The 27,654-nt window shown below is 32.7% G+C and overlaps 1 protein-coding gene across 2 annotated transcripts in view; it reads right to left on the bottom strand.

Annotated features, from left to right (window-relative positions):
- LOC127728686 (late secretory pathway protein AVL9 homolog) overlaps window positions 1-23,648 on the bottom strand; it is a 42,002-nt gene extending 18,354 nt beyond the window's left edge. For both annotated transcript variants that reach the window (XR_007994317.1, XM_052236297.1), the window contains exons 1-12: window positions 23,488-23,648; window positions 21,224-21,344; window positions 20,394-20,479; window positions 17,313-17,384; window positions 15,332-15,488; window positions 11,269-11,348; window positions 10,400-10,469; window positions 7,538-8,826; window positions 6,541-6,675; window positions 2,575-2,713; window positions 1,268-1,348; window positions 448-562 (exon numbers count right to left, since the gene is read on the bottom strand). Coding sequence is in view for 1 of the 2 variants with exons in the window: in XM_052236297.1 (XP_052092257.1) it covers window positions 448-562; window positions 1,268-1,348; window positions 2,575-2,713; window positions 6,541-6,675; window positions 7,538-8,826; window positions 10,400-10,469; window positions 11,269-11,348; window positions 15,332-15,488; window positions 17,313-17,384; window positions 20,394-20,479; window positions 21,224-21,344; window positions 23,488-23,568 (2,426 nt within the window). In the remaining variant the exon portion in view is untranslated. The remainder of the gene's footprint in view (window positions 1-447; window positions 563-1,267; window positions 1,349-2,574; window positions 2,714-6,540; window positions 6,676-7,537; window positions 8,827-10,399; window positions 10,470-11,268; window positions 11,349-15,331; window positions 15,489-17,312; window positions 17,385-20,393; window positions 20,480-21,223; window positions 21,345-23,487) is intronic.
- Window positions 23,649-27,654: the final 4,006 nt, after the last annotated feature.

Here is a 27,654-nt window from a genome sequence, read left to right as displayed (position 1 = left end):
CATGAAAATGAGGTCAAGGACAAAGGGCATATGACAGACAGAAACTTCGTAACATAAGGTATCTGCATACAATGTATGAAGCATCCAGGTCTTCTACCTTCTGAAATATAAAGCTTTATACAAATAGTTTATGCCGCCGCCACCGGATAGTAATATCTCTGTCTCACATGCTGCGACGAAAAAATCAAGATGTTGTTGCCAGATACATTTCAGTTTTAATGATTTTAAATAATCCTAGGGCCACCAATTTCATTCTTTATTATTTACACCAGTCAATGTGGTTTCTTGGTGAAAAATAACATCGAAATAAGCGTAACATTGTTACATTGTAAAGCCAGAAAAAGATCATAAATTGTGTTCTAGTATGGTATAATATCTTTTGGTTTAACAAATATCTTGACATCAGTAAAATTCCTTTTAAACTTTTTAAGACTATTTAAAACTAACCCTAATGGAACCTCACTCATTCCTGGATGAGTGTCATCAGCCCAAACTCTGTAGCAGTGAGTTGTCTTAAAGGATTGAAGAAATGGAAGTCCAAAATCCTCATGTAATTTCACATCTGAAATGAGACAGCATCTATTAACTATTTATAATTTGTAAAATAAAATTTACCTTTTCTCTTCTCAATTTTAGGCTCCAATTTGAGAAGACCTATTGTAGTCCAAATTTTTTTCTAGATTGTATGGTAGACATTTATAATTTACACCAATAAAATAAACTGTTACCCATTAGCTAATAAACCTGCTGCTTTCTATTTAAACGTTTTAAGTATCAATGCAGAATTAAATAATTAAATTTTGAAATTGCTGGATGCCCTTCCTGACCAAAACAAAATTTGTGATCTAAAACATGTCAATGTAAGATTATATTCTCACAAAAAATTATTTGGTCATATTTGTGACATCATAATGATACTGTAAACAAAGTGGTATTAAAGCAATTAAAATACATGTTAGTGAGATATTTCCAATATTTTTTCTGAAGAACAAAAAACTTTCTTTAATTCTGAATTATTAAGGATAGTCTACCTATAGCTGATTGTTCCTGCTATTATACTGATTATTCTGTTCCATAATTTCAATCTATAAAGTTTTATACTTTTGAATAGTTATAACTGTCCATCTATTCATCGGGTCCTTTAAAATAATTATGCTTCTATATTTTTCACATCTTTTTTGTAATCAGCTAACAAACAGAAACTGATTTCAAATTTTATATTCATATGTAAGCAGTAGATAAAAGAGAAATGTGACATAAGACTGACCATCATGTTTACAGGTGACCAGTAAAGACTGTAAATAGACTTTAAACTGTGCTCTTAACCATTCATCTCCACCTTCCCATCCTGAAAAATTAAACAGGGTCAACAAGTATCAAATCTACCACCTTTTTCAACTGCACAATAAAAACTAAAAATAAAAATATGATGTCATCATATGTCAACTGGGAGAATTTCATTTACTCACCACTTATTTTATGCACCAACATAACACATTAGTGACAAAGTATTACAGTGGACCATGATTTTCTATTATAATAATAAATCATAACCTACATGTAACATCCTGCACAACTACCTATCACTTTACAATGCCACTGGAGAGCAAAAAAGGAGGCATGGGAAGTTCAGTCCCAAGCTCTTAACATTCTACTTTCTAGTCAAACAGTTGTGAGCACTGAAGGAGATTTCTTTCATGTTGCATTTTAACATAACATTAAAACAATTCATAGCATAAAGCGAGGCTAGATATCTAGGAAATATTTTGATTTGACTTATCTCCCTTTATCTATAATTGTAAGTGGAATAAACAAGAAGTTCCATGCATTGTCTTGCTAAGCATATCTCATTCACAATTTGAATTATTGGTAAACAAGAGAAGGTGGCTTTCAGATACATTAAGTGCTCAAACTTTATAACTCATAATTGTTGAGCTACTGACCATATATGAAGTCAACTTTTTCTGCTGTGTTTTGTAGAAAAATAAACAATGAAACACAACAACATTAATAGATGACGTCACCATTAACAGTAGACGTGACGTCATGAACCCCCTATGAAATTTACTAACCCCCTACGGATCCATAGGGGGTCACCACGTGACAGCGTTAAACCAATCACAACGTGATAATTTACCCGCGGTGCGATAAGAAGTCATTCTGTTCCATAGTCCCTGATAAGAGTGTGACTAAAACTGTGTTGAAAGGATGAATGGACAACCAGATCGACAAATTGAATGCAATATAGCCCCCCTCTTAAGAGTTGGGGGTATAAACTATTCATATATTCTTATACTCCTTCTGCAACTTGTGAATTTTTTTAATAAAATGTTGGGTTTTTTTTTACAAGTATGTTTCTACATGTACAAACACACCAAGTGACACTCAATGAACATTTTGTAAATTGAATATCTGAATTCATAATATTCAAATAAATTGTTTGACCTAGGCGTGTAAGGTGTTACAGAATGTTCAACTCACAGCTCTATGTTGTGTGTACACAGATGGCGAAAATAGTTGACTTATAGCTTACTAGCCAGTAACTATTGGGATTTAGTCCAAATTAACAATTACCCGTTGTTTCAAACAGTGAATCTTCATTGTCACCGACCACAGCCTTAACAAGTATATCAGCAAATCTTAGATCAGCAGTTGTCAGGTTTAACACTTTCTGTAACTCTTTGTCATGGAACTCTATTTTCTCTTCAGATACCTGAATTAAAAAACAAAGATAAACACACTGTGTTCTAACTGAGGATAACATTTTTGGTAATCAATTTCTATCAACCAGTCTGTTCCAATAATAATGTATACAACCAGTCTGAAAAGGTCCCACTATAAAGTTGATTCTGAATTAAAACAGCCATGTTGATATGAATTGATGTTTATAAAATATTGTCAATTAATTAGTACAACATGATAAGTCTAAATTGACTAGTGGAATGTATGAACAGTGCTGGGATTTACCACCAGGAAAATATCTCAAATAACATAAACATTTATAAATTAACAATACTAAACATTTTTTCATTCAGATATGTCAGAAAATTTTAGGATAAAAATGGACATTTGAGACTAAAAATCATTAACTACTGTAAATATGTCCACAAATGAGTTCAAATAGATTACTTAAAAGAAAATATATATGAAAATGAAAATAAAATCAGAAACAATACATACACATGTTTTGTAGTTGTCCTACTTATTTTGACATTTAACAAGCATTCTGAGAGTATTGCATGGCAATACATAGTCCCCTACCGGGTAAAAATTCATTATACTGGAACAAAATGCTAACTTGTTCTATAACTTGTCATCATGCATAGTTGCCAACTCACATGATATTTGCATGTAATGCACGCTTTTTCGACGGTTTACACACGAGAATTTTGTCACATGGTGAGTACACGCTTTTTGTCACTTTACACGCCATTACACGCTTTTTCGTTGTTTTGATTTTTTGGTCGTTAATGAGATCGCGATTCACAGGTGTTTTCATTAATAGACGATAAATACCGAGAATTTCGAAGTAATTGTTGAGTCGCCATTGTTTATTTACGATATGACCGAACAACAAAAGCCCTTCACTTCAGGTAAGTTTGTAAGTAGGTTTTAAGATTTTGTGACTTCTTTCTCTCAAACTCGATTCACTTTTGGGAAATGTCCAGCAGAAAGAGGTCACTTTCTGGACCTATACTGTCATCTAAAGAGCCGAGTGCTAAGAGAAAACGATACATGTGTACGTACCAAAAAAGTTTGGAGTCCATGTTAAAATGAATCAAAAGAAAGTGATCGAGGGCCGAACAATGCATTGTGCACCCAATTTTACTCTCATATTTATATAGGATCATCTGCAAACATTATCAATCATAAAAACATGTGTGAGAGGAAGTAACTATTTGATAAAGCATTCAATGGTATTCAAATTATAAAATTATAAAATATTTTTCAGTTTCAAATCTAGCCAACAGATTTCCACAGGCCATATGGGAAGGGAATATCACAGAACTGTTGAATCAGTTCTCAGAGTACCAGCTGTCTTCTGATGAACAACCCAGTTTTGACCAGACAATAGCAACATATATAATTTGTGGGGATCAATGGCAGACGTTGATGACATTTTCAATGGCAAAAAAAAAAAAAAACGTCATGACATTCTTTCAAAGCTTGTTATTTAAACGTTAAAGCTATTTTAGTTTTGCCAAATAACAATTTTGACTGTGAGAGAGCATTTTCAGTTATAAAGAAATTTACACTGAATTCAGATCAGAACTCAATGATATATTGTGTGCCTTGTTATCATGTAAATGTAACCAAACTGGCAGTTATTTTGAATATTTGCCTAGTAGTGTTGTTTTGAAAGCAGCAAAAATAGGCCACTGTTGAATGCAATAAAAAATTACAGTAGAATATTGTTTTTTTTCATATTAACAAATTTGTATAATGTTCATTTTAAAAAGTCTGCATCTACATCACGCGTTTTAACATGCTTTTTGACATGTCATGTCATGTCATGACATGATTTTTCATTGTCAGAGGTTGGCAAGTATGTTGTCATGGTGTAAACAAAAAGAAAATATCAAGTCAATATCTTCAAGCATGACTAAAAACAGTGTGGAAAACTGAATATATGAGTGAATTTTTTCAAGTCCAAGGACCATTACTCTGCACAAAATTATCAGACCGAAACAAAAATTTGAACTTGATCTGTAACTTGTCATGATAAAACTATTTACCAATTGTCAATCAATATTTTCAAGCATGATGAAAAAAAGTGTGGAAAACCTATAACACTCTAACATTAGATATGATGTAATACAATGTATATCTATTTTCAAATTACAATCAAATATAATTAATAGTTCCAAATATTTTTTCTTTCATTTGTCACAAACTAATATAGATTTGTAACTTCCCTATAAAATGTCAACAACTTTTATCTACACAATATAATGTAATGAAATATATACCTTAATAAAAATAGATTATTATCTAATTAAAGGATTTCACTTAATAAAAAAAATATATATATATATACATGTAGCATTCAGAAAATTAGTTTATACAAATAACATATAAACCTGCCACAAAATTCCTCAAACAATTTACCAAAGAATGTCTTTTAAAAAATGAGTTATCTCCCTTTGTACAGATTATATGGTTTAACATAGTACTCTAACATTAGTTATGGAGTTTTTTCATGGACCATAACTCTGGACTAAATCATCAGACCGGAACAAAATTCGAACTTGATCTATAACTTGTCATGATAAAACTATATACCAAATATCAAATCAATATCTTCAAGAACGAAGAAAAAAAGTGTGGAAAGCTGAGTTGCCAGACTGACGGATGGACGGACAGACAGACGGACAGAGTGTAAACCTAAAGTCCCCTTCGACTTCGTCGGTAGGGGACTAATAAACAAAGCAATTCTACTATAAAATGAAACAAGAATATGTGTACATTGAACAGGATGCCTGGCCTGCACTGTCATATTTCCATGTTTTGTAAACAGTGAAATCAGGGTCAAAACTGTAACTTGGCATGTAACTTAAATTTCCCACATTATAATTAACATGTGTACTAAGTGACAAGTCCATATGACCACAACTTCAGGGTGAATTAGAGAACCTTTGTGAGCACGCTCACATACCCCATCCCCCAACATTGTCACTGGGCAAACAAAATCTCACAAAATTCAAAGACTCATAACTCCAACAAGAGTCAACTGATAAAAACTTCTTGTGGATATGCACATCTACATATGATGTCCTTTATATCTACCAAGTTTTATAAAATTATGTTGTGTGGTTTCAGAGAAGTTGTGATGACAAACTGTTGCAGTAGTAAATTTAGGTCAAAATTCTAAGTTCAAATTGGCTTTATTCCTAGAAAAAAATTTTAATCATAGTATGTCCTTATTATCTACCAAGGTTCATGAAATTCTGTGGTGTGGTTTCAGAGGAGTTGCAATGACAAATTGTTACAGTAGTATATTTTAGGCCAAAATTCTAAGTTCAAAGTGGCTTATTAACTCCTAGAAAAATAAATTTAATTATTATTTCCTGTATATGCACATCTACATAGTATGTCCTTATTATCTACAGAGTTTCATGAAATTCTGTTGTGTGGTTTCAGAGGAGTTGTGATGACAAGAACAGGACTGATGGACGGACAGTTCAAAAACATTATACTGTTACAGTTCAGTGGGGTATAACTACTTTAACTCAAGTATTAAACCTAAGAATGTACTTGTTTTATACCTCATCTTTATGATATGTGAATTGGGATTTTGTGATTAAAACTGGCATATGATTTTAAATGATTATATTGAACATGTGTACTAAATTTCAGTTGATATGACCTTAACTTTTTGGTAAGCTGCCTCAACCAAAAACTTTAACCTGATATTGGATGGAAGAACAGAATAAACAGAATAAATGCTAGATGGACAGAGTATTAGACAGATGAACAGACAAAAAACATCACCTGTTTATTGTAGGAGAAACATAAAAACAACTAGTCTAGACATCTTACCTCCACCACAGCATCTGTTAGGTGGCGCTTCTGTCTAAACAGGATGTTGGTAGCACCAATCACAAATCCTCTTATATTTACATCATTAAGTAGGTCATAATACTGCAGAGACAAATATGGATGGCATATATAACCCTGAAAGCAGAACATACATGGAGAGTACATTTTAAGTCTTGTTATGGTAATTGTCCAGCATCTCATATCTGACATATGTCCTACAGTCATAAATTAAATGATTGACAAGTACAGCTTCCTACATGAATCCTTTTATCCTTAACCACCACTTAAGTTATGTTACGATTTAAATAAGTTTCTATTATTTTCAATCAATCGGCTATAGCTATATTTAAAAGATGTAAACAATCATGTAACTTTGGATTGAAAAGATAATTAACTTGTGTCCATTGTAAATACAATCAAATATCAGAGCTTTTTGAAGGTCTATTTTAAGTAATCTAAATAAATTTTAATAAGGAAAAAGAAATTCTAATTAAACATGTACTTATTTCTGGTCCTTAAATTCTACTGTGACATACATTTTAATACATATAGGCAATAAAACCAAGGTGTAAAATTGACACATAAATTTTTCATCAGTACAATTGATTCGGATAACTAAGGTCAAACGTGTGCAATGATCAAAGAATAAATGTAGAGGCTCTTACGAGGAAAGTGATATTGACATAGCAACATCAAAACATTTAGTATAGCAAATCAAATGTCTTTACCTATTGTACACTTAAACTAGTCATATGCTGTATAGTGACCTATAATTGTTTACATACACTCCTGTGAACTCTGGATGATAGTTGTCTCATTCGCAATCACACCTACTATAAATATTAGTAATCTTTGAATATGGAATACTGAGATGCTGAACAACAGGTATACAAATTTTTGGGAGTTTTTCAATTTTTTTCCATTATAAGTACATGTATGTACTTCTATATTCTGATATAGTTTTTGTTAATATTAAAAGAAACACAACAAAACTCACCTTGGTAAATATTATCAATGGAAATCCACAATCATCCTGCTGCAGTTTTGGAATATTAGGTACTTTGACTTTCAAATCTTGCATTGGTATCATTTTGTTATTGTTAGCCTTTCTGTTCCTGATTTTCTCTTTAACATTAAAGCCACCAAATGCAGTACTTAACTTATTTCTAAGAGCAGCTGCTTTTTTGCCAGGACTGTCTTTTTCCTCAGCTTTAGACTGAGAATTATTTTCAGTCAGAGGTATATCAGTAAATGTAACATTTTCCTTTTTCTCAACCTCTCCATCTTGTATTTGACTAGTTTTTGTAACAGGGTTTACTATTGGTTGACTACGACTTTCATTATCAGCTTCTGATTTTTTTTCAGCCACTGAATTGACTGCTTTTAATTGTTCTGAGTGATCTCCACTTGAGTCTAAGTTAGGATCTATAGTAAGGAGAAGTGAGTCTTCCTCCCATGAGAAACAATCCTCCCTGTCTATTTTCTGTATACTCTCTGGTGAGTCTATATCCTCTATACTATTACTTCTCTTTAAGTCTTCTAAATTCAATGATAATTCTAAGGTAGATGCCTTTTCATTTTCATCAAACTCTTCACATTTTTCAGCATATTCCTCAATATTTACCACAGAACTGTTATTTATAATGATCTCCCCTGTTTGCACAGCCTCAATATGAGTAATTGACTTCATATTCATAAATGGGTCAGACTGAACAGAATCTGCACTAGTTGGAGTTTTTGGCTGTTTTTCTTTGTCACTGTTTATAGATTTTTGTGGTGTTTCAGTTTTGGATGCTGTCAACTTTGTCTCGCCAAAATTATGAGCACCAATTAATATACCATTACAAAATGCAATAGGACTTGTTCCACTTATATCTGGTTTAGCTATTTCAATATTGTCTATATTATCACAATTATTTATATCACTAGATTCAGTTACTGATTTCTCAGCCTCGGTATCACAGCTTTCTTTGATATCTGCCTCAACCCTGACATAATCGCTACCCACAGTGGAACCTTCTGAATCTCTGTCTACTTCACACTCTCTATCAATAGTTAGAGATTGAGGTTCCACACTTAAACTTCTGTTTAGTTCAGCTTTATCACTGGTCGGTTTGTTTAAACTGCTGTCTGAACTTGTTTTCAAAACAGGTTTTTCATCATGGTAATGTACCTCTAGATATTCATCACTTTCAGTACTACCATACATTGCTGGATGTAAAGTTGGTGATAGTAACCTCTCTCCTCCACATGTAGCAGCCTCTTCCAAACCAAACTCTATCATACCTTAAATCGATACATCAAATGACTTATAGATAAGAGGCATTTGTCTTTTCACAAACTAATTTTTAATTGCAAAATGATGTTTAAACAAGAATTTAATATGTCCATAGAACACCATGCTCCACTCGCACTATCATAGAACACCATGCTCCACTAGCACTATCATAGAACACCATGCTCCACTCGCACTATCATAGAACACCATGCTCCACTAGCACTATCACTGAACACCATGCTCCACTCGCACTATCATTTTTCTTAATAGATGAACCATGAAATCAGGTAAAAAACTATAAGTTGGCAAACAATCTTAAAAGTTCATATCAAAATGAACATGTAAACTAATTTTTAAGTTGATCTGACCACAACTTCATGGTAAGCAACCGTAACCATAAAATTTAACCTGACAATGTATTGATTTCACACTATCACATTTCCATGTTCATTGAACAATGAATTGAGGTTATAACTGTAATTTGGCATTAAATTTAGAAAGTTCAAATATCATAATATCATAATGTAAACAGTGAACTGAGGTCATAACCGTAATTTGGCATTAAATCTAGAAAGTTCAAATATTATAATGTACATTAAGCTACAAATTTAACACTGTTATTAGATCCTTGAATATTGTTTTTATCAGAATAAATATTGATTTTGTTATCAACAAATTAAAACACAACTGAATATTATTCCTATACAGCAACGACAATGCACTGTCCTACATTCTGTTGATACCTATATTTTGGCATTGCACAAGATCATGTTTTTATCTGTTTATAATTATCACATCTTTACAACAAATCCTTTGAATGTGTACTGTTTGATATTTTAGTTTTAGATAAATAAATTTTTCATTAATTGTTATTGGCTTTGAACTAGTTTTAAATATAAACTGAGAGTACTCTCAGATCTGTATTTTGTGTTTTTAGTGGTTTTGCTAGTTGTTTTTGTGCTTTGGATCAATTTGATCAAATAAGCCAGTTTTCAACTGAATTTTATATTTTGTTCTAATGTTATGCAGTTATACAACTGTCCAAGCTTAGGGGGAAAGAGTTGGGGACTGCAACATTCTATATTTGCCTGTCCCATGTCAGGAGCCTGTAATTCAGTGGCAGTCCTTTGTTGCTGTATATGATATTTGTTTTTTTGTTTATTTTTTTGTACAGAAATCAGATTGTTGGTCTTCTTGTTTGTTTTATATATGTCATGTCAGGGCTTTCATAGCTTGCTATGTAGTATGGATTTTGTTCATTGTTGACCTATAGTTCTTAACTTTTACATCATTTGGTCTCTGGTGGAGAGTTGTCTCATTGTCAATCAAACCATATTTTTATATTTGTACTATGTTTCAAGTTGATGTTATTACAACTTCATCATAACCTGCAATCAAAAACTTTAACATAATACAGGTTTACCTTAAGATTCAGAGACCAGAAATGTAATGCCTATCTAGTATTGTAGCAAGGGGCATGAAAAGAGCTTAACCACAAATGTAAAGTTTCCCTTCTCTTATGTCAGTGCCCAGGTACATGCAATTATGAAAAAAGGTGTCTAATTCTGAGACAATGCTTACCTGGAAATAATGATAAAACTGATAACAAACTATTACACAACCTTTCAACAGGTGTACCAGAAAATAATACCTGTAAAAATAGGAATAAGTGTTAACAAGTAACAAACCATTACAAAATCTTTTGACAGGTGTACCAAAAAGAGAATGTGTAAACATATGTATAGTTTAAATTAAACTCCGTCTGGTGAACCAACGCCTGTGTGAATCATTTCGATTGAATCCCTGAAGTGGATACCTATGTATGGGAGTACCAGAAGACAAAACAATTTTCTATAACAGAAATGCTTGGTTCATTTACAAATAAGAAACCTGACATGGCCTCACTTCCTTTTACCTAGGTCATAGTCACTTGGGTATTGTAAAATTTTTACATTTTGTGTTTTTGGAGATAAATATTTGGATTCACTTGTTAACACTTTACAAAATTGTTTGCCATCTTATTTTCCTCTACACATTTAAATTTTTAGCACAAATATACTTAGTGCAATGCACTAGTTACTATTTTACCATTATAAATACAACAGAATAAAATGATTTTTTTTCTAATTTGATTGTATATTATAACCCATCCATGTTTATGTCTTTGTATTTGTAATTGTAACTGTTTCTGTATATTCTTTTGGTTCTTTAGAATCTAGCTACGCATGTGGTCAGCGATATGATTGTGGCTATGTTGCATCAAAAATTGCACAGTGGTTTCAAAGGAGAAGATTTTTTTCAAATGCTTTAAATGTAAGACAATGAATGCAAAACATGAAATATTTATTCCCCTAAAAACCAGCTTATTAACTCTGAATGGTCTTATCAAGGGCAAGAAATTCATCCAAAGTCATAATGTAAATTTTCTGAAAAGTTATAAAAAAACATACCCGTCTTTCCAATAGTATTAGTTTAAACAGTACAACAATCTTGTGCTTGAATTCAACCACAACATCTCTCACAGACATCCCTGTAAAACAGTATTAGTAAATTACTTTTTGTGATTATTCTGTTTTGTAATTCTGAATCTTTCTAACTGCCCAACATATAATGATCTATTCTTATACATATCTATCACACAGCAAAAACCAGAAATAGAAATATAATGTTAACAAGAGTGGACACCCTGAAATGTGTCGATCATGATTGATTTTATGTTGAAAGTCTTTAAGATAAAGGTATTACTACAAGTATCACATAAACTTTTCATAATTAATAATGGATGTAAATAAGGTCAAGATCAGATGACCACTGCTCGAAAGACATGCACATAATACTATCATTCCAAACACCAAATATATCTCAACTATTGCTTATAGTATCACTGAAACAAACCTAACAACAGAACATTAATGTTAACCAACAAACCATGAAAGTGAGGCCAAGGTCAGACGAACCCTTCACACAGACATGTTCATCATACAATTATTCCATGCACCAATTAAAGAACCTTTGTGAGCACGCTCACATACCCCACGCCCCCACATTGTCACTGGACAAACAAAATCTCACCAGATTCCTAAGTTCAAAGACTCATAACTCTACAAAAGTCAACTGATAAAAATTTTCTTGTGGATATGCACATTTACATATTATGTCCTCATTAACTACAAAGTTTCATGAAATTCTGTTGTGTGGTTTCAGAGGAGTTGCGATGACAAACTGTTGCAATAGTAAATTGAGTCAAATAAGTTCAAAGGGGCATAACTCCTAGAAAAAAAATTGAATCATAATTTCCTGTCGATATGCACATCTACATAGTATGTCCTTATTATCTACAAAGTTTCATAAAATTCTGTGGTGTGGTTTCAGAGGAGTTGCGATGGCAAACTGTTGCAGTAGTATATTGAGGCCAATAAGTTCAAAGGGGCTTAACTCCTAGAAAAAAAATTGAATCATTATTTCCTGTCGATATGCACATCTACATAGTATGTCCTTTCATATAATACCTGAGAAATGAACTTAACCAGAAAAACTTAACATAGCCCAATGAACCAGGTTTCAAATAAATTAGAATGTGTCCATGGGACACAGATGATGCCCCCGCTTGCATATCATATAAAGTTATAAAGGGACATAACCAGGGGTTCAAATTTACTTTAAGTAATGGAAGGTCCAGGACCTTTGACCAAAGATACTTAAAGGTCCTCCATTATTCTTAGAAAGTCCAATTTTTATTGAAAACTCAAATTATAAAAACAGAAAATGCTTACCATAACAAAACAACCATCATATTTTACTACATTAACCTCATTTTTTTCTGAATCTTTAAAATAAATTCAGTCAGAAAAAGGCTTCCCCTTTTTCCAACACTATATGCTGTGTTAAATAACACTTTGTACCTTTATAATGGCTTTGGTTTCAATTGCTGCTTAAGAACACTGGCCTAACTTTGTGTCAGATAACAGTCCAACTTCGTTTTCAAACTTGGGGTTAGTTTCTTTTAACCACTGTTTTGGCAAGATACATAGATGCTGGGTGGTTATTTTTCATCATGATTTTTTATGGGGTCAAGTTTTCATTTTTGTCGTCCAATGAACCAGGGCACCTTCCCTTTCACTGTTGTGGGAAAATTTTACGTTCGTTTTTCTGACCTATTTTTGATCTTTAGTCAGATCCTGTCTTTCTGGCTGCGTTAAGCTGTTTCATCAATCACCCCCTTGTATCCCCTATTTCATCAGGTTTTCTTTTGGAAGGGGTCACTCGAAAAACCAAACAGACTCATACCGTTTACTGGTAATGTTTTAATATTATATTCTCGAGTTTCCCGGGATCTTGTACGGCTACCGGTCACATGACTACACAGCAAATCAATTGTGAAGAATTTAAGCAAATACATAAGTTTCCTTTCAGTAAAGTTGCATATTTCAAGATTATTTTTATTCTTGATTACAAAATGCTTTTGTAACTTTTTAACCTGCAAAAATACAAAAGGCCATTGGGTGTACCTAACTACCAATGGAAAGGTCCGAACTCGTAAATGGAAGGTCACCGACCTCAGACCACCGCTAATTTGAACCCCTGATAACTGAAGAATGGTAAAAGTGACTCTACCCAAATTTGTAAATGATCTGAGTTTTGTGGTAATAAGTATTGTGTATAAGTTTCATAACATTTGGTTGATGCAAACTTAAGTTAGAGAACGGAAACAAAAAAATTCAGCAATTTTCCCTTTGTAAAGGGGCATAACTCTAGAACAGTAAAAGTGACACCACCAAAATTCAAACATGATCTGTATTTTGTAGTAATAAGCATTGTGTATAAGTATCATAACATTTGGTTGAGGCTAATTTAAGTAAGAGAACGGAAACAAAAAATTCAGCAATTTTCACATTAGTGAAGGGGCATAAACTGTAGAACAGTTAAAGTGACACCACCAAAATTCAAACTTGATCTGTATTTTGTGGTAATAAGCATTGTGTATAAGTTTCAAAACATTTGGTTGAGGAAAACTAAAGTTAGAGAACGGAAACGAAAAATTCAGTAATTTTTCCATTTGTAAAGGGGCATAACTCTAGAACCGTTTAAGTGACGCCACCAAAATTCAAGCTTGAGCTGTGTTTTGTGGAAATAAGCATTGTGTATAAGTTTCATAACATTTGGTTGAGGCAAACTAAAGTTAAAAAACGGAAACGAAAAATTCATCAATTTTTCCATTTGTAAAGGGACATAACTCTAGAACGGTTAAAGTGACGCCACCAAAATTCAAGCTTGATCTGTGTTTTGTGGTAATAAGCATTGTGAATAAGTTTCATAACATTTGGTTGAGGCAAACTAAAGTTAGAGAACGGAAACCAACTTTGTGACGTACGTACAGACGGACAAGGGTAAAGCTTAATCTGCTACGGCGGGGCATAAAAACCAGAAATATCACATCATCATAACTTCTATTAAGGCTGTCAACTTGGATGTTTAACCACAGTTATTGTAAAACAAAAATCCAGCAACTATGACCTTGATCTTAAACTGAGAGATTTCAAATCAATAGGGATCTTCCTCTCAGTACACCTACACCACATATTCAAGTAAGGTTGCAACCTGATGTCAAGTAATCTAAGCATCATGAAACCACTTTCCACACAAATTTTGGTCTATTTTTAGTACTAATGACCTTGAACTTCTATGTAGCGACCTCAAAATCAATAAGGATCTTACTCTTTATATTTCACTATATCCATGTAAGGTTGCAATATGATAAAATAAAATTGTTTTCGCATCAGCAGACCACGTTTCTGCACAAATTTTGTTCTATTTTTTTTACCTTTGACCTTGAATTGACTTGAGACACAATGAGTCAATGACCACTATATCAATAGGCATCCTTCTCTCATTATATGTGACCATATATCAAAGTAAGGTTGTGGTACAATACAAAGTATTTGATCTAGCATCTGGAAACAAAGATGGCTAACGGTTGGACTGATAGAGGAGGGTTAAAACTGTATGTTCTCACTACTTTGTAGCTTGAGGTATAATTGTTTGTATGTGTTCATAGGAGTTGGTTGTTTTGGTTGATGTGGTTTGTTGTACTGTGCAGTATTTTTGGTATTTTTTCATGTTTTTTTTTTATATCTATAATTCAGGTGCCTTGTCTGTTTTATTACACACTGACTGGCATATCTGAATAGATATTATCAAAATCCAGAGTTGCAGTGAAATTTTTCTAAAAAGATTGATTGACTGATTGGTATTTAACGCCACTTTCAGCACTATTGTGCTATTTCATGGTAGAAAGTTTTTATTGGTGGAGGAAGCCAGAGTGCCTGGAAAAGAAGAATATTTTGCCTCCTCTAAAACTATCTAAAAACCAACTAGATTTCTTTATCATATTTTTATCTGTTATGAGGATCCCTTTCATATTGTCATTAAATGTAGAGTATGGTTTTCAAATGTTTCTTACTTCAATACAAAGGAAATCCTCCTCCATGCCTAATGTAATGAGCTTTATCTTACCTAAACACATATGTGATCCTTCTTTCAAGCTGTCACTTAATGAGGTAGTAAGATTTTTGTAGGTCTCCTCTAACAACTCCACTTTACTGAAATCCTTCTCATCAAAGTATGCATGTGTAATTAGTTCTAACTTGGTTTGTATCAATCCAAAGAGAGGCTAAAACAAATATAATTTTTTTTTTTTAATTTACTAATGACATGAATGATGCAAACTATTTCAGTATGGAAATCTGTTCTATCACCTAATTATCCTTAAATGTTTTTTTACAAGTGGAAAGAAACTGCTGAAATCTCAATTCTTGCTGAAAACCAAATTCCTAATCTGACTGCTTAGTACATGAGGTTAAATAAATTTGACTCATGTATATACCTAACCATGGCTGTCTCCTTTGAGTTGTTTTATCTTGTTTCCATTATGACAACTTCAATGACATGAGATGTATGTTTTAATCAAACTCATGTTGTTTGGTTTGGTTTCATTTCCTTTTCCATTTACTTTATCTAACAAAAGCAAAACAGGGTCTGGACCTGGGTTTCTACATGCAATTGATTGGAATAAAGATAATTTCTAAAACTATGTTCAATTGTACTCCAATACATTACTTACGTTGATGTAATGTTAAGGATGACAATGTTTGAATATAACGATTAATTTGGCACAACAATTTATACTTCAGAAAAAGTTTACAGAATCTTAATATTTAAAGAAAATGCTCATGTAGGATTTCATTAGCAGCAAACCAGTTTGTCCAACCAGAGAATTTATTTCTTCATTTAAAAAAATAGTTCCTTATACAATGTGTTGTAAAATTTTAAAACTATCTGCAAACAAGAAGTTGCTGCACAGCAGAAGTAAAATTTTCTTACACGTTACAACTGAACATTATCAATTTTCCGACCACATATTAAATTATTTGCTTCCCTCAAAGTCAAGAAAAGTTTGACAAAATATTCTTTGTATAAAGATGTTCAAACTAACAGCAAACAGGAAGTAGCTGCATGGTTGATCTGTTACACACTAAACCTCAACATCTCAATGTGGCATACCAAATATATAGTTATTCCCTTTCATAGAAGCCAAGAAATCTTTGAAGAAAGTTTTCTACTCAAGGTCTTTCAGATTGATTGACAGAATGATGGACAGAGTCAAGTTGTTCCTAGGCCTGCTTTCACAGTTGGGCGTGCAAGTACAAATTATTTCATACAAGTCTTTATCACTCTATATAACCAAATATGGTCAAACTGGAATTAAGCTACATCAAAATACAGGTTAATAAATGGGGAATGTGTCCATGGGACACAGATGATACCCCTGCTTGCATATCATATAAAGTTGTAAAGGGACATAATTGAATAACGGTAAAAGTGACGCTACCCAAATTTGTACTTGATCTGAGTTTTGTGGTAATAAGTATTGTTCATAACATTTGGTTGAGGCAAACTAAAGTTACAGAACAGAAACAAAAACATTCATCAATTTTTCCATTTGCAAACAGACATAACTCTACTATGGTAAAAGTGACAACACCAAAATTCAAACTTGACCTGTATTTTGTGGTAATAAGCATTGTGTATAAGTTTCATAACATTTGGATGAGGCATACTAAAGTTAGAGAATGGAAACGAAAAATTCAGCATTTTTTATGTTTATAAAGGGACATAACTCGAGAACGGTAAAAGTGACGCCACCCAAATTTCAAACTTGATCTGTATTATGTAGTAATAAGCATTGTGTATAAGTTTCATAACATTTGGTTGAGACAAACTAAAGTTAGAGAACGGAAACCAACTTTGGGACATACGGACGGACAGACGGACAAGGGTAAAACTTTATGTCCCCTCCGCTTCGGCAGGGGCATAAAAATGTCAAAGCAAAAAATGGATATTGGGATAATACATCGAAACAACTCTGTTCTGTACACTTACCAATTTATATTTTTGTACATATAAAAAAACACACATACGTGTACTGCAAACTTACCAATTTACTGAGAACACACACACTCTTTTGAACTGAACTTCTTGTCACATCAGATGATTTGTTAACAAGATCCTGGAAATAAATTTATCCAGTATCAAAATTGTAAACAATAAGATGAATTTCTCCAAAAGTCGATTTAGGTTCTAAATTATCTATACTAATAAATGAAAGGATAAAGAATGTTTTTTTTGTTGTTATGGTTTTTATTCTGAATATTTCTACATCTCAGTAGTAAATACAGACCATATAAGAGGTTATTTTCTGTGTGTTATCAAATGCACTAAGAAACAATGCATTTGCATATAGTACAATAGGCATCAAAATACCAAAATTTAGTTTAAACAATATTTATTCAGATAAATCAACATTAAACAATATTATACAAATGAAATAATATTAAGGATTCAGAAACAAGCAATTTGCTTTTACAAATCTGTCTCCTTTTACAAAAATAATACAAAATTTATTTGACCTACTGACCAATGCTTATTTGAAAACTATTCATTCATGATAAATTTTCACAAAAACAATCATAGTGTCATTAACTTAAATGTTAAGACACAAATAGGCCTGCTTATCCCCCAATAAAAAGAATAGCCTCTTCACCAAAATAAAACCCATAATATTTCAATGAACACATGATAAAGGTAAGGTGAACAACATTCTACAGACAGATCCATTTCACTTGTTAATAGAAATTGAACGAATTATCTACTACAGGTAGAGGACAACGGTCATATGAAAGTCAGAAATTTCAGAATAACTGGTACCTATAATCATAATATTGGTTATCTAGACTGTCTATATTTGAAATATAAAGTTTTATTGAAATAATTAATGTTGTCACAGTCACACATTACAATCACATAAGTGAAATTAATTGCAGGTGAGACGAAAACTTTGAAAAAAGGAAAGTGAAATGTTCTTATGACCTGTTTTCACCAAAAATCATAATCAAATATAAAGGTTTCCCCTCTATGACTTGAAGGGGCCTTGGTGGCCGAGTGGTCTAAGTAGTCAAACTACTGTATCACTAGCCAGTCAACACTGAGGTTGTGAGTTCGAATCCCGCACGGGGCAGGTACACTCGACTCCAATCTTAATTGACTAGGATTGTCAGTTTTCCTACCAAAGGTAGGTGATTCTCTTCGGGCACTCCGGCTTCCTCCACCAATAAAAACTGACCGCCACGAAATAGCACAATAGTGTTGAAAGTGGTGTTAAACACCAATCAATCAATCAATCTATGACTTGAATAATTGTTTACTGTAACACTTTTCTTCATTAATTCAGTCTGTCTCGTTATTAGTTTTACAATTGACATTATATAAATTGTAGATACAACATTGTATAATGCAACTTATTTCATTTATATACTTTTAATAAATAAATGTTGTTTTTTTCACAGCCATCTAAGGAAAAATATTGTTACCATAGTCCAGTGTTCCAGCTAGGATTTTAAAAGGGCAGGGAGCCAATCATGAAAAGGGCACTTAAGCACGATGATTGATATTTAAAAAAGGGCATGTCAAACATTGTCTTATGTTAACAGCAGGGGTTTCAGCTAGGAGTTTTGAGGGGGTTTAGTCAACAGCATTAAAGGGACCATGCAAGGACGTATATTACTAGCTCAGTCTTCCCTAGAACATTTTTGATGCATGGTACATGTAGGTCTAAGGTTAAGTTGCAATGCAGAGCGCAGCAGCATTTTGTAGAATTATTTTTATTTCATTAGTGAAATGAATTGTACATGTCAGTTAAAATATATATATAATACACTAGATCTGCAATACAGTCAGGAACAATTCCTTACATTTTCTCCAGGGGCCAACCTGGATCCCAAAACTTTTTTCCAAGGGTCCAGTAGAAATTTTAAGGCCCTACCAGGGTATTTTTACTACAGGTACTGAGGTACATACTTATCAATAGTCTTGAATGTTCTTATAAAGGCAATAATATATGTTTGAAATGCCTAATACATGTAGCCCAGTGTTTAACCATGTCTTTTCAGACTGTTAAACTTATATTTGTAATATTATATATAAAAAATGCCCCCCCCCCCCCTCTCCCTAGATGTAGAGTATTAAAGTATTATCAGTTTCACCAAGAAAGTATTCATTTTTAATGAAATAATCTTAGCAGTTAATCAAAATGAAAATCTTACTGTCTATAAATAAATAACAATGAAATATATTAATGTAACTGTTTCTTGTTAAAAGGGTTTTCCGAATTTTCCCGCCAAAAAAGCACATGGCTTTCAACAAATGTAAACAAAGCAGTCACTTTAAAAAAAAATCTTTGACATATAAACAACAGACAATCTACGGATACATCAAACGCAAATTGTCATCTTTTGAGAAATATTGAATTTGAAATGCTGACTGACCGAATTTAATGAGAAAAAATTATTACAATGGTCAATTATGAAGTTTAATTAACGGATTAATGACCCATCCGATGTCGATAAGCGGATTAACTGTAATCACAACTTATTACACCTGCTGTAAATGTTAATTAGCTGTGGGTCATAAACTTGTCATAAATATGATGACAGGTAGAATAATTGTATTTTCATCAAAATATTTCGGCAATAAAGGCATGGACTTACGAAAAAGGGCAGGGCGTCTTAAAAAGGGCACAGGGCGTCAGAAAAAGGGCACAGGGCGGCACTCGGGAAAGGGCGGGCGGACCGCCCTGTGAAAACGACTTAGCTGGAACACTGTAGTCATACCTTAGTATCAATCTGTCTGTAATAAGCCACTCCATATAACATATTCATACCTTAGTATCAATCTGTCTGTAACAAGCCACTCCATATAACATATTCATACCTTAGTATCAATCTGTCTGTAACAAGCCACTCCATATAACATATTCATACCTTAGTATCAATCTGTCTGTAACAGGCCACTCCATATAACATAGTCATACCTTAGTATCAATCTGTCTGTAACAGGCCACTCCATATAACATAGTCATACCTTAGTATCAATCTGTCTGTAACAAGCCACTCCATATAACATATTCATACCTTAGTATCAATCTGTCTGTAACAAGCCACTCCATATAACATATTCATACCTTAGTATCAATCTGTCTGTAACAAGCCACTCCATATACTGTCTTATGTTTCTCTTGTCTTGAAGGCAGATGGAAGAATATAGTGTCTAAAATACAAAATTAAAAATAAGATACCTAATTGTGATTATTCAAAACATTTCAAGCCTCTATGATTTTTTTTTATGTACACAATTTTTCTTATAATTACTTTTGAAGACTAACATGACTAATGAAGATTTTCAGTTGATTTTTTTTAATTTCAAGTTTGAACTTCTTCACTAATTTCAACAGTTTAGTTTGTTCACTGAAGACCACTTTTATGCAGACGAGTTTAAAAATAGGTTATCACCCAATAGTGTTTCCCTGTATATTGATCTGTGGCAAATTTATGGTAAAAAAGGTGACCCAACTAAGTTTGCATTCTTCATTTTACTTTAGATTTCTCTTCTGACACAAATGATATGATCTTAACCTAATTTTTAAAATATCTAAAATGCAGACCAATTCTTAAAAGTCACAATTGGCATGTCTCATTGACTCATACAAAAATGTAGTTGACTTAATATGTATATTTCTTTTGATATGAACAATATATTTATATTTTTTAAGGGTTTCTACCAGCTTAAATTATAATATCAAACTTTAATTTAGTTTACATCTGAAAATTGTATTTCTAAGGGGTTTAAAAAGTTTAAATTAATCAAACTTTAAATTAGTGTAAATTTTATTTCAGTGGTTTCTAACATTTTCTATTTATCAATCTTAAATTTAGTTTTCATCTTATAATTTTATCAAGATGTTAAAATGTATCAACACAAGAACTGAATCCAAAATAGCAAGAAGGACCAAACCTTTAGTGTAATTGTGGGCCCCATCTGGCACGCCAAGGGAAGGTAAATGTTTCCATTCTTCTGGTACCTGGTTACTGTCAACTGGGTTCCCTTCTATCAGAGGAGGATAAGAAAACTCCACCTACAACATTGTACAATATTGAAAGTAGTTACAGGTAATTGTGCTTTATCCAATTGGAACATTCTATCTACAGATCACTAAACAGCATTTTGTAAACCCCCAACCAATATATATAACTGATTTTTATAAAGTTCTTTTCCTTAATTTCTCATAGAATGTCATTTTAAGAGCATATTTATGTATGTGTACATTGTTTAGTTGTATATTATTAGTCCAGAAATAATTACATGTATCTGCCTTGTCTTTCTTTTACATCATACTAACACTGTATTCATCTATCAAACATGAAAGTACTTGGGAGTCATGGGAGATGAATATTGAAAATGTTATCATCATGATCATGTTGAAATTTCCATAAACATTGTCTATACTTTTTAACAACATATGCATAAACAAAGTGGTTTAAATATAATAAATGAGCTGTTTTGTCCAAAGGGCATCTGCAATATTAATGTTTAACCTCAATCCTAATTTGACCTTTATGACTTTGAAAGTCAACAGGAATATTCCTCTGAGTCTCCTCAAACTGTATATATATATATATGTATTGACCATATGATTTGATATCTATAAATCTACTTAGACTTAGCTGTTTAGTATTTCTTCTCTACTCTAACATAGATTTGGATACTTATACATGTATAATTATGACATTTGAATAAACAATAAAATTGTATGTCCACTCTCGAATTGGCATACCTACATGTATAGCACATCAATATTTTGCTACAGGATAGTGAGGATACATACACAAGTTATTCGAGGTACACAAATTCTTTTAATTTTTTTTCTTTAGTTTAGAGTTTGACATGTTTGAGTAGAGAAACCACATGATTTTCTAGATTTTAACCATGATACATGTAGCTATTTGAAATCGTGGTACCCTTCAAAATTTCTCATGTAAGGGGAAGCCATCATTTTTCCATGGCCTATGGCGGGGGTTTATATTAGATTGATTGATTGATTGTTGGTTGCTTAACGTCCAGTGGCAAATATTTCATGCATATTCAGGACGATTATATTAGATTAATCCATCCCTACCTATAGCTAACAGATGCTCGGTGTAATTATGTCCATTGCATGTGTCATTGTACATGTACCATATCAAGATCCAGATTAATTCAAAATGTCACCAGTTTAACTAGCCCAAATTGAGGCTAGTTGTAGTCAATCTGGGTCCATTTGCCCAAAATCATGTTCGCACCCTCTTTAAAGGCTTTGTTTTGAATAATTTTTTTATCGTTTTTAGTTAGTATATCTTGCATTTACAATGTTTATGCTATTATAAAAAGTAGAATGACAAATGTAAATATAATGGACAAAACATAAGAGAAAGGAGACCAATTAAAAGATACGAAACCGGTATTAATGTGAAATGGGGTTTTCGTCACTGAGACAACAAACCAAAAGAGGATTTCAAAGGTTTTTTCTCTTAAGATTTTTTGTGAAATGAGTCGCAAATATTGCTATAATATAAAGATAATAAGTTTGTTTTATTGTTTTAAAATAAAGGGACATCCTAAAAGCGTAAACCGATTTTCTTTATAGTGTTTTTTTTTAATTATTTTGACGAAATGAATAATAGATATTGTCATGGTGGGGTAACTACACTGTGACCAAAGCTACAGTTATAACAACAATCATGATTTACAAACACATTTATAACAATAATACCAAATTAGCTTTTAAAATACCAATTAACATTAATCATACATAATTAACATTAAAAAATTTATCATCTGATAAAAAAATTTCATTTAGAAAATTCACGAATTTATTCATGAAAATATAAATATTTGGATATATACATCTAAAAAACATATATACTTCAACCTGTATTTTCGAATAAATACAAGGTGAGAACAAACCAAGGGGCGAACATGTTCAGGGAGCGAACGGACCCAATACCAGTTGTAGTAAATATAGAAACTCAAATTGATTAATCTGTTCTAAAGACGAAGGGTGGTTTTACAAAGTGTAAAAAAATCATTGGAAAACATTGGATCATGAAGAACGAAAGGGAACTGCAACAGACATTAAGGTAATCCTTCCTTCTAAACTCTCGAGAAATTATGATATCTGTGTCCTCAAACATAAACAGTAACGCCTTCCATTCTCACTGTTATCATTACACTACAAATACCTGACAACCCTTTTTGTGGTGAAATCCAATAACCACGACATGTAAGACGGGAGATTCGGTCGTGAATGTTTGGTCACTCATCTGAAAGATGTAATTATTTGCCTAGTCCATTTCTAAGTCTGAATTTGGACAGTGTCCACTAACCCACTTCCGGTTGTTAATCCAACCGACATTCTTTTGTTAGAACAGTTTTCATTGGTTTAGATCGCTCATCTCTAAAATCTATCTGAGGACCATTAAAAAAATAATTTATCAAATGATTCTACAATGGACATAAAGAAAATATTAAAAAGTGTATTTATAGTAAAATTGTTAACTGCGAATTGTATTTTCAAGAATTAAGCTTAACATTTTTGTTTTAAAAACATTTATACTTTTACTTTCTTTCAAAAGTAGTACAAAGAGGGATAACTCTATTTCTTAATTCACACTGGAAAATTTTATTTAGATACAGACATGCAGACCAGGGACTTTCTATACTAACTTGTACAGACGTAATATTTATTAAAATTTAAATCTTCTTTGTTCCAGATAAAAACAAATTAAATTATTGTATTTCAAGTTTCGAAACTTTTACTGTAAAAAGGTATATATGAGTGCCATGAGATAAGCCATGGTGTGTTCAAGTCTTTACCAGTACACATATGATTGTTTTAACAAGTCTATCTATAATGGGTATCTCTCAAGTTTAATATGAAATAACTGCTATGTTTGTCATGAGAGAGTGTATTACATTTGTAACAATTAGAATGTGCTATATTCTGGAAAAATTAATGATTTTAACGACATTTCAAAGCATAATGCATAACATTAATATTGACAATAAAGGCTACATGACGGGGGGAAACTGCTATTTATTTGTGCAAGGAGTGAGCAGCTGTTTCAACGTTGGAGACTAGAATAAAATGTCAACGGTTAGATTTGCTATACAAAATGGTTGAGTGGCTGCATGGTGCAGACACTGCCTCCTAATCAATGCGTCATCAAACAAAAACTAGAAGATCAATTAAACCAAAGACTTTTGAATATTTTTAAAATTACTAACATTCTGGAAAGCCAAAAAGAGGGACGAAAGATACCAGAGGGACAGTCAAACTCATAGATCGAAAACAAACTGACAACGCCATGGCCAAAAATAAACAGACAAACAGACAAATAATAGTACAGATGCCACAACATAGAAAACTAAAGACTAAGCAACACGAACCCCACCAAAACCTGGGGGTGATCTCAGGTGCTCCGGAAGGGTAAGCAGATCCTGCTCCACATGTGGCACCCGTCGTGTTGCTTATATTATTACAAATCCGGTAAATAGTATAATTCGGTAGGTCACATTCGTGAAAAGGGAAGGGTATTGTAGTTACGACATAAGGAACATATCCGATATCATCTGTGAAACGGTTATTCCATAACGGTCAACCAACTCGTGATGGCGTTTGTAAAATTTACGAAGGGATGATTTCAACTTCACCATTTGGCAAAACTTGGTTATATAGCTTCCTTGTGAGCAGCAATCCTCTATCAAGGAAATCATGATAGGAAATACAACCCCGGGAATATCGTATCAATAGGGAGATATATACTCCGTATGCAGGCGCTGCTGGAATGTTGCTACATAGAAATGGAAAGTTCACAATTGGGAAGCTGAAATCATCTCTTTTGCCGTAAAGTTTTGTTTTCAACCGACCCTCATTGTGAATTTCTAGATGTAAGTCAAGATATGAGGCAGACTTAACTGTATCTGTAGTATCCTTTATCTCTAGTTCGATGGGATAGATTCGTTCAACATAGTCACCAAATTTTGTATTATTTAGTGAGAAAACATCATCTATATAGCGGAACGTAAAGTTAAAGGATATTGCTAACTTCTTATCTTTCTTCCTAAGAAATTCCTACATGAAGTCAATCTCATAATAATAAAGAAACAAGTCGGCAAGAAGAGGGGCACAATTGGTTCCCATTGGAATTCCGACAGTTTGTTGAAAAACGCGTCCTCCAAACGTAACAAATATGTTGTCAATCAAGAAATCAAGCATCTTGATAATGTCAGTTTCAGAGAATTTTTTGTTTGAATCAGAGTGATTCTTTACAAAGTAGGATTTATCCCTCCCCAAGACAAGATATCCAGTGTGCACTTATAGGAAAAAAACACGTAAGAGGAAAAAAAATACTCAACAGAACAAACTATCACTCTTTGTGGAGGCAATTTTTGACTGGAACCACCAAGAGACAGAAATAATAAGCACCAGGCCATTGGATCTTTTAGGTCAGTACTCTAAGGACTGCAACAGTACTTCGAGTAAGCGCTATTTCTCTCAGTAGCATTAATGTCAGTAGGGAATTTTAGCAATTTACCGATACATCTTAAATAGGTAATCTATGACAAATTCATTTATAAATTATGATTGGCCTAGTAAAGTTCAAAAGACATCACATAGTTAAAAACAACATAGGCCTCCTAAGTCAAAGTCAGCATATATGAACTTTCAGTATATAATTCATAGTGAATTCGTATAGCTTATTATACACGAAATCATGTATAAAACAAGTTTCTAGTTAACTGTTTAAAGAATAAAAAGATGCAATTGCCTCGTCGTTATCAAAGATACTAACGGCAATTGTGTCACTTTAGGACATAAAATAATGTCACACGCGAAGCAAAAACTTACACTTAGCAATGGATGAATTGCACTAGCATGAACACAGACCGTCGGGGAAATATTTACGGTTAAAGCGACTTTTACCGTTCGGTTAGCAATCAGAATTTCAATGATTACGAATTGTAAAGGCACTTGTATTGGTGGAAATCTTATCAAAACGGGACACCACATCTTAAATTTTACGGTGATGTTGATTATAAAGCTCGTAAATTTAATACAATCAATGTAAACTCATTGATCCTTTGAGTAAGCTCATTCTTAAAGGTTATCTATTTAGCACCGTTGTAAAATCTTTAAATATTGTTATATCGGTATTGACATTGATTTTGCCGGTTTGTTAAAAAATTAATCCATAGCATACTGGTTGGGGCATTTTCTAAACCCCACCTTTGCTTTTTAATGTCATTGTCATTTATTTGCTACTATTGATATTGTTAATATGTCATTCTCAATTAATGATAAATTCTAAAAATATATGTACAGTAATGAGAACCTCGTGATCCTACATCCTGTCGATACTGTTTACCTATATTTTGGCATTACACAAGGTCATGTATTTCTTATGACTGCTTATGATGTTTTCACACTAAATCTGTTGGATGTGTACTGATTGATACTTTAGTCTGAGAGAACATGATTTATTTGTTAGTTGTAATTGGTTTTGATATAGCTTCCAGTAACTGTGAGCAATCCTACGTCGGTGCATTGTGTATATTTTTTAATGTTAGTTGCATGGGTTTTTTTTTTTTTTTTTGCTTCGTACCAACCTATTAAGTTAAGCCATTTGTAACTGATTTTTACTCTTTGTTCTTATGTTGTGTTGTTACAACTCTGTCCCAGGTTAGAGGGAGGATTGAGCGCTCACAAACATGTTAAACTCCATCACATTCTGTATAAATGCATGTCCGAAGTCAGGGGCCCACAGTAATTCAGTGGTTGTCGTTGATTCATGTTTGTCATATTTGTTTTTCGTAAATTTAATTTTTATGAATTGGGCCGTTAGTTTTCTTGTTTGATTTTTTTCGCATTTTTCATGTCGGGGCCTTTTATAGCTGACTATACGATATGGTTTTGTTTCATTGTTGAAAGCCGTATGGTGACCTAGAATTGCACACATCCACAATAATTCAGTGATTGTCATTGATTCATGTCTGTCATATTTGTTTTTCGTAAATTGAATGATTATGAATTAGGCCGTTAGTTTTTCTCGTTTGAATTTTTTTCACATTTTTTCATGTCGGGGCTTTTTATAGCTGACTATACGGCATGGTTTTGTCTTGTTATTGAAAGCAGTATAGTGACATAGAATTGCACACATCCACGTCATTTGAACTCTGGTGGATAGTTGTCGCATTGGTAATCATACCACATCTCCTTATTTTTATATAAAAGAGCGTATAATAAAATCCAGTACAGAAAAAAAACACTTTTGTCTTTAAAATTGGTATAAAAGATCACATAATATTTGCAGTTACAATGAGATTATGTTGTTTGCTTGATATCGTCG

Source organism: Mytilus californianus, unplaced genomic scaffold (genome assembly GCF_021869535.1).
Source record: "Mytilus californianus isolate M0D057914Y unplaced genomic scaffold, xbMytCali1.0.p SCAF_2, whole genome shotgun sequence".
Classification (NCBI taxonomy): Eukaryota; Metazoa; Mollusca; class Bivalvia; order Mytilida; family Mytilidae; genus Mytilus; species Mytilus californianus.
The sequence above is the reverse complement of the archived record's forward strand: the minus strand, read 5'-3'. Positions and strand labels throughout refer to the sequence as shown.